General features: G+C 25.9%; 1 protein-coding gene across 1 annotated transcript in view; it reads right to left on the bottom strand.

The window, feature by feature from the left end:
• Positions 1-289: 289 nt before the first annotated feature.
• LOC108692838 overlaps positions 290-8,904 on the bottom strand; it is a 16,196-nt gene continuing 7,581 nt past the window's right edge. Inside the window, exons 7-11 of the mRNA XM_018201343.1 lie at positions 3,595-3,842; positions 2,228-2,497; positions 1,798-1,928; positions 1,410-1,575; positions 290-688 (exon numbers count right to left, since the gene is read on the bottom strand). Of these exons, the coding sequence (XP_018056832.1) occupies positions 290-688; positions 1,410-1,575; positions 1,798-1,928; positions 2,228-2,497; positions 3,595-3,842 (1,214 nt within the window). The remainder of the gene's footprint in view (positions 689-1,409; positions 1,576-1,797; positions 1,929-2,227; positions 2,498-3,594; positions 3,843-8,904) is intronic.

Here is an 8,904-nt window from a genome sequence, read left to right as displayed (position 1 = left end):
TAACACTGATGTATTATAATTTTAAAATCTTAAGAATAAAAAATGAAAGTCTATTATCAAACAAATAATTCCAATTTTTTTAAACCAAAAGATAAGTCGATCATAATAACTATTCTTCGTCTGTATATTTTAAAAAAACTTTTTTTAAAAAGTACATTAACATAATTCTGCTTCTATTAATTTTAATATACTTGTTATAATTATTTGCATCTAATATTTCCTAGATTTCTATTTCTTTTCTATTTTATTTTCTCTATTTAATTTTTTATCATAAATAGAACTGTATACATTAAAGATCCAGTAAACCCCACTCGTCATACAGTGGCAATCTTCTTATTAATATTTTTTTATAACTCTCATTCTTTAAACCTGGATTTATATAAGTACCAGTGCCCAACATTTCATCCAAATCTTTCGCCTCAGTTTTATGGCATAGCATAAACTGTAAAGCGGTAAAAGATGTCATCATACCATAGCCAGCTTTTCGTTTTAAAGCAGTCTTTAGTTCCTTCATGGTGAGCGGTTGCGTCTTGCAGTTCAACTGCTTCATAGTCGTTGACAAGATGCCAAGATATTCATTTAATAGAATATCTCTCTTGTTTTCAATGACATCGAAGGAAACACTTGAATTGAGAAAATAGAGAAGATCGAGTGCCGGCGATGCGTAGACGCATAATTGAAAGTCTACCTACAATAAAATAAATTTTTTTGATTGTCAATTTTTTATGTCTACTGCAATTGTTTGGAGATAAAACCTGTGCATCAGGAAAGAAGTGAGACATCACATTTAGGAAGTCGCGAAGACAAAGATGATAATTTACATAGATGACAAACATAGATGGGCAAACAAATAAGTTTGCATGCGCAATTAAACTAAATAAGTACATTGCATTTATTCAAAATACATTCCATATTCAAGTATCTCATATATTATTACTGTTTATTTTGATTGTTTAAGCTGAAATTGCGGATGCTTAAATTGCGCTACTTACTGTAATAGAATTTCTCGAAATATTATTTATTTATTTAATATGTAATATCGTTGTACAAATTTATATCTCTCTTTTTATTATGAAATATTATTTATACTTAATTATGAAAATTATAATAAACATTCAAAAATATAGATAATTAGCATGTAGTAATTGAGCTATGTTTGTAATAAACTTTGTTTGTAATAAAATTCACATATATTGTCTAATTATAAATATAAAAGATACTTGTAAGTATAATAAATTTTTAAACTAAATTTAATCTTTTAACAATATAGTCATATCATATGAAAGTATAAATTAAAAATTTCATGAATTGTTTTATTTGATTTTAGTTCTTAGTTGCAAGATAAAGTGAATATAATAAATCAATGGGGATGTTTAGACGATATATTTTTATAACTTGATGATACTTACAAAAATCTGATCAATAGGCTTGCCATTATTGTCATATTTGAACAACATATTATTCACATTACAATCACCATGATTAATAACATTAAATTCGTCTTCACACATCTTGAATGCAGTCACTCCTATTTGATAGATGTGATCGGAGAGTTTAGCAATTTTTTTCGAATATCTGTTAATAAAAATCAAATAAATTTGAAATCATGTAAATATGAAAGCAAAAATAATATGAATATTTTCTTTAAACAATGCACAACTTGTACTTATACTTGCAATTTTCTTTTTAATGTATTTTCCCTTTTTATATTAGTTTCCTTGTGTCACGTATCATAAAATATCTTGAACATTAAAAAGTAGAGCAATAAATATTGTCTTAATTAAATGCAAATCTTACTTTTTCACTTCCGGCCAATTCATAATCTCGTCTGCTAAAGCTTTAGTACTCTTAATGAAAATATCTTTCATTTCTGCCGGATGCTGGCTATTAATTATTCCTTTCAAATACATCTCTTTCTGCTTTGGTTCCTAAATATTAAAATATTTATATTAAAGAAGAAAAATAATTATGTTTGAAGTGCGGACTAAAACATTTTCACTGCCATGTATGTAGATCTAGATAAACAAAAAATTTAGACAATAATTGTATCATAAAATTTTCTGACAAATTTAGAACTGATCGTTTTTTAGAGAAAGTTATGATATAGTTCAGATAATACAAATGTTGAAAAGACGTTTTCTAAAGGAAAATAATGTATTCATTGATCTAAATTCTTAATAATGCAACGAGATGTTGCGATTGATTATGAATTGCGCGTGCGATTTACCTTCTCGCATAGGGCTACGGAAGCTGCGTGAAATCTGGCAAGACCGTGAAGGACCAATATGGAATGATCTAAGTCAAGACCAGACAAGCGATCAGCCATTCGAAAATCGAGAGATGCGAGATCTTCCATCACCAGAAACGTTGGATTTTCATTTTGCATGTAGAGAATCTTCGCGCTCAAGCGGTGCTTTGGTCCTAACAACTTATTCATTTTATCCAGAGTATCTGACATCATCAACATCTCGATATGAAAGACATCCATTTCTATGATCTATATATGATAAGTTTATTTAATATAAGTGAAATTCTTCAATCTAACAAGCACATGAAATTATTTGTGATATAAAAACTTATATAAAGACTCATATAAAATTTTTGTGATAGTGGAAAGTTTTAAGGTTTGTTTTGAAACTTTTGTTTAAATATATGTGTATATATATATGTTTTTTTTTAAACTTGACTCATAAAAATAATTTTATTTTAGGAGGTTTCTATTTCTTGGGTGGAAAAAGTTGATTCTATTGGAAATGTTTTTAACAAAAAGTATAAAGTCATTATATTTAAATTCTGGAATATTGTTTTAATATATTTAAATGTTATTTCTTTATTAAATTTTATCAAAAATTACGCCTGCTATTTCTCCTCAAACTTGGTCCTCCGTCACTAATTAACAAGTTATCTTTGCTTCAGATTATCTGAAATATAAAAGTTTGTATACTGTTTGATTTTTTATATATACATATATTTATCGTTTGGTGAACAGGCAAAAAAGAATTGATAGTTAAGAAAATGCAACTTGTCAAATGTAAATCATCAATTTCGCTCTAAAAATTGGCTCATTTATTTTACAATAAAAATATAAATATGTATATAACAAATAGTTATATCAAACGATAATTATATGTATATAAAATCAATTACTATCATATTTTTACATTTTAAATTATCTGAATGAAAGATATCTTGCGAATCAGTAACAAAACACTATATGTTTGAGGAAAGACAGCAGACGTAATTTCGATCGAAATTAATAAAAAAAATTGTTATTTTAACTTACATTTAAGTATAACATTTTAGAATTTAAATATTTAGTCTCGTATATACTTTCATTAAAAAGAAATTCTCAAGAAAATCGACTTTTTTACTTAAGAAATAAGAATCCCTACTTTAATTACTCATTACACAAAAATATTCTAACCTTTCTGTTAAACAAAAATGTATTCCAAAATAATAAAATTTGCCACAATTATAACTCTCTCTCTCTCTCTCTCTTTCTCTATCCTCTTTTTATATTAAAAACATTGTACATGTTATATTAACTTCTTTTCCTCTCTATATTAGAAATATTATACACATTAAATTAATTACCAGTTTTTGTCGAATACTTTCAAGTACAGGCGAAATTTTGATAATAATTGATTTTTTCTCTTTGATCATAGAGCTGCGTGAAAAATCGACAGTAATCCTAATCATATCGCTGAGATAGTTGTCGCCCTTCATTGTGGCCGGTTTTGAAAATATGTCGATCACTTGAATCGAATTGTCGTTTTCCCACTTTTGCAGAATCTTCTCTATGAAGCATTTGTTTAACCATGTCGATGTTTCTAGAGCCATTTCTAAAAGTGGAATTGGAATTGAAGAATTTTCTCGACAAATTATTGTTCTTCCTTGTTGTGTTACAAAATGCAAATACAATTTTTACCATTTCATTCGCGACGACATTTATCACGTTTTTTTTTCTTCCAACTGGCTTCCATATTCATAAGTTAACAACTTTTTTCTCAAAGTATAAATAATTTGAATGTTTAAATTTTTGGATTTCTTTTATATAAGATATATAGTATTGTACTTTTTTTTAAGTTTAAAATAACACAACACTTTTTACTGCATTGACAAGTTGAAACAATATATTCGGTTGGGGAAAAAATTTATCGTATTTTTAAAAATTGTATATACAATATCTTTGTCAAAAATGAACAAAATTTAAAAAAAGTATTTTAAAGCTTGAAATCTCTACTTTCGAAAGGTTACACTATATTTTTTTTTAGTTTCTGTGAATTTGATAATTTTTACATTTAAAACTACGAGCTGAAAAAGATGAAAAATTTTCTTTTATTATAACTTTGGGGATTTCTCACATGTCCAAAAAAAATTTACGAAAATTTTCGATTAGCTATCGTGAAAACTTGAAGCTTTCGTTACAAAATTATTATTTAAAAATGTTCCTATGATTTTTGTATCTGAATTCTTCGCGAATTAGTAAAGGAGTATTCTAACTTTGATTGCTCATAACTCGGATAAAAATCATCATATCGCAATTTAAAAAAAAAACAGATTTTTAAAGCTTAAACTTTTTTCTAACGAATAATATAATTGTAACGTAAATTTTGCAACAAATAAAAAACTTTTGCAAAAAATTTTTTTTAAATACAATATGAAGAAACTTTTTCCCCGACCTAATATTTATTAAAGGGCCTATAATCTTTAATTTATGACATATATAGGAATAGTTGTCATTTGCATTTTTTATTAGATATATGTATAATATTTGTCATTTGCAGAATTTTGTATTAGATATTCGATTTTTGCAATATTTTATATCAGAATATAGAATCATTTAAAGAAAAAATTATTTATAGAAAATTATTTATATGACTCTAAAATTATTTCTAAAAATACTATTCTAAGTAAAATTATTCTAAATAGAATTGTTTAAAAACTTCTCACTACTATTAATTTAAAAAAATATATGTATAACATAACTTCGATGTTATAATTTTCCATTTTACAGTTTAATATACAATTAAATATAATATAAAACATATATTACATATCACACATAATGTAAAATTATAACTATTGTTGAGGTTATATTATTTTTAATTAATATTTGCTGTTTTACATTTATTCGTAATGTTTATGAGTTACATAATGTTTGCAATTTAAACTCCTTTTTTTTTAAGAATATGCTTAAGAATGCTGGCGGTAAATCACTAGACAACGAATAATGTCTAAAAAATGTCTTTATGATGCTTTCGAGATATTTTTTAGATATACACGTATATGTCAGAAGACATCTTTAATATCTTCATGCATGTCTTTTAGACGTGCATATTGTCATTTAGTATTTCTTAAATTGAAATTTATAATAAAAAGGGATTTAAAAACGTGTTATTGATTCAATGTATAGATGAGAGAATTAAGCGATTCAGGAGAAGAGTTTCGGATATTCGATTCGTTATACATTTAAATGATAAAAATTGATCGGAAGAAGACTATATCAGATGATAGATATTAATAATTCTCAATTCTTTATATATTTCTTTATGGTTTCCATCTGTAAATTTAGTTGTCACATTGAGTATTATGTGTCATAGAATTCATTAAAACTTTGTATTCATATATTTTTCTCACACATATCATTATGCATTATTTATCTCATATTTTTTGATGCAATATACACAGAGTCACAATCATCGTACAATACTTTTACGGTACTCTAAAAAGTAAAAATCCTAATACAAAAATATCGACGTTACAATAATTTTTTGAATTACAAGCTAACTTTAAATAATTATATGTCAAAAACTATTTTACTTTTATTGTCTCTGTCATTATTTTTGAATTCTTTGTAACATCCTAAGACAAAAATCCTAATACGAAAATGTCAAGGCTATAATAGTTTTTGAATTACAAACTATCTTTGATCAATTATCGAATTCAAAAACTATTGTAGCTTCGACATTTTCGTATTAAGATTTTTTACTTTATCTTTAGAATACACTTACTTATTGTACGATAGTTGTAAAACCTGTATATCAAACAATTCGATATGATGTTTGGGAGGATGTTTGAGTCTTTACTTAAAATATTCCTTAATAAACTCCGACTAAATATCAATATTAAAAGAAAAATGATCTTTCTGCAGCTGAACTATACTTTTACTAGAATTTAAAGTGAAATAGATATATATTTGGTATTTCATGAAAATTCGAAAAAAAGTTCTACAGTCTAGATCTAATGAAGAAATAAAAAGCAGACATATAAAGTATTGATAATAAACAATACGCTAAAGTGACTAACCTGAAGTTATTCGTCTTTGAATTCAGTCCTATTTTTTTTAAAAATGCTTACTATATTTCACTGTGCTGTTTCGTAAAGCCAGCCACAAAATGATACGTACAGAACAGAAGTGACAAGCTTTATATCTACATCGGTACATTCATTTATTCATTCATCATAGGCTTTGTACCTACATCAGAGTCTTAGATAACTGTAGAAGCTTGGTAAATATTATACATATACAGATTTATCCTTCGATCAGATAATAAACGCTAACGGAAATGAAAAAATTATGATAAGACAAGCACCCTGTGCGATATTTTTCTGTTCGAAAAATAATTAACGTCATAAAAAAATCGTACAATAAACGTTTACAACATTCATGCAAATCATATCATTACCTCTTTAGTCTTTATCGATAAAGAAATTGTGAAAAAATTTTATTATAATAGCAGCGTGAACTGACGAAAAATTTTGCAATTATGGTATGATAATTCGTTTTAATGTAATAGTTTTGTCAGAATAAAATTTCTAAACGATATTTTATAAAAAAAAATTAAATACAATTCTAAATGATATTTGTAAAAAATTAAACAAATTCAATTTGAGATGTAAATATTTTAATAATTTCATAATCCGATATACAACGAACGAAGTTTTTCAGGCACGCAGTTACGATGATCGACATTGTAACACAAAATCATATAAGATTCTAATTAAATATACGCTGAAATAATTGACATGTTAAAAGATAATTTTTACACGCATTCAATTTTTTATTCATTATACAATTAAATATTTACTAAAAGCTTGTCTTTTAATTTACGTAGAATATACATTCTAAGACGTGTTCTGATTTCTATCTCGATGCTCCGCGAATATCATGTCATTCTTATTTAACTAATTTAATTAAATCTTATTAATTTTCGATAAACAACAATGATGATATAACATCCGGGTGGAAATCTGAATATGCTCCTACGTGATATTTTTGAGAATATAGAGTTTACCAGTAAAAAAGTACGTAAGAGAAAAAGATATGTATATTGTTAAAATATTTATTTCATATATTTGCACAAAAAACACAAATAATGAAAATTTCGGACAGTAATAAAATATATTTATTTTTGTACTTATTAAATTACAATATTAAAATGAAACTGGAATATAATCGATATACATAATAATGTATAACAAATAAGAGTTAATATATAATGTATAATATATAACAATATTAATATATAGATAATACATATATATATATGAAACATAGTCAAATAACTATGGTATATAGTAAATTATTACATCACAGTAATGAACAATAAAAAAAAATTATAAATGTTAAAACTTAAAATATTAATGTATCGATGTGCGCAGGGTGGCCGCAAGTAGGAGATCAGTTACAACTTCCGCATCAGGAAAAAAGTGAAACATGATGTTCAGGAAGTCATGATGACAAAGTTAATAGTTACATAGATGACATCGACAAATGAACATACCTGCATATGCAATTAAACTGATTAGGTACATTTATACATTCTATTTTCAAATATCTCATATGTTATCACTGTCTGTTTATTTTGATTACTCAAGCTGAAATACGAAATATAAAAAGCGCATTTTAAGTTTAATATAGTATTAAAAATGAGACTCTTGTGTTTATTAATATTACAATTATAAATTACTTCTCTATAGAATTATATAAAATGTGATGCACGTGATTGTATAACTCTACAAATTTTTCGCAATGCAACCAAATGATGTTCCGTTGATTCCACATAAAATTCTTATATTTAATATTAAGAGTCTTTATATTTTTAATATCAACACAAAAATTTGAATGGTTCATGCCATCCGAATTCTTAATAATTGTGATGAGAATAATTGTTACGACTGACTGTAAGTCATACGTGATGATTTACCTTCTCACAAAAAGCTACGGAGGCAACATGAAATCTAGCAATTCCGCGAAGTGCCAGTATGGAATGATCTAAATCATACATGTGATCGAGAGACGCAAGATCTTCGATTTCTAGAAGCATTGGATTTTCATTTTGCATGTCTTCCCGCTCATGCGGTGCTTTTAGTAACATTGTTAATTGTGAAATTATAAAATTATAATCATTTTATTGATATTATGTTATTTTAAATTAATGTTTATTGCATGTTATGCCTTCTACATACTGGATGTGATAAGCGACGAGCTATATCCTTTGAAAACTCCGTCTTTTTACACGATGAATAGCAGAATTCTCATTAGGTAAGTATTGTTCGTCGCTTATTGTTCATAGCGTCCAGTGTGCAATGAGTACTACAATTCGTTCGCGAATTATGTAATGTTTGCAATTTAAACTTTTTTTTTTCTCAAGATTTCATATTTTCGAAATGCAATGTATATTAAAGAATTCACTATGATATTTCGATGTATATCAAAAAATTCACTATGATGTTTTGATGTATATCAAAGAATTCACTATGATGTTTAGGACTTTATTTTTCTCAATAAACCCCGACTGAATATCAATGTCAAAAGAGCAAAAAAGGATTATTCTTTGTGGATGAACTACACTTTTAAAATTTAAATGAAATAAATAAATAAATAAATAAATATATATA

The sequence above is a fragment of the Atta colombica genome, unplaced genomic scaffold (assembly GCF_001594045.1).
Source record: "Atta colombica isolate Treedump-2 unplaced genomic scaffold, Acol1.0 scaffold83, whole genome shotgun sequence".
NCBI lineage: Eukaryota > Metazoa > Arthropoda > Insecta > Hymenoptera > Formicidae > Atta > Atta colombica.
The sequence above is the reverse complement of the archived record's forward strand: the minus strand, read 5'-3'. Positions and strand labels throughout refer to the sequence as shown.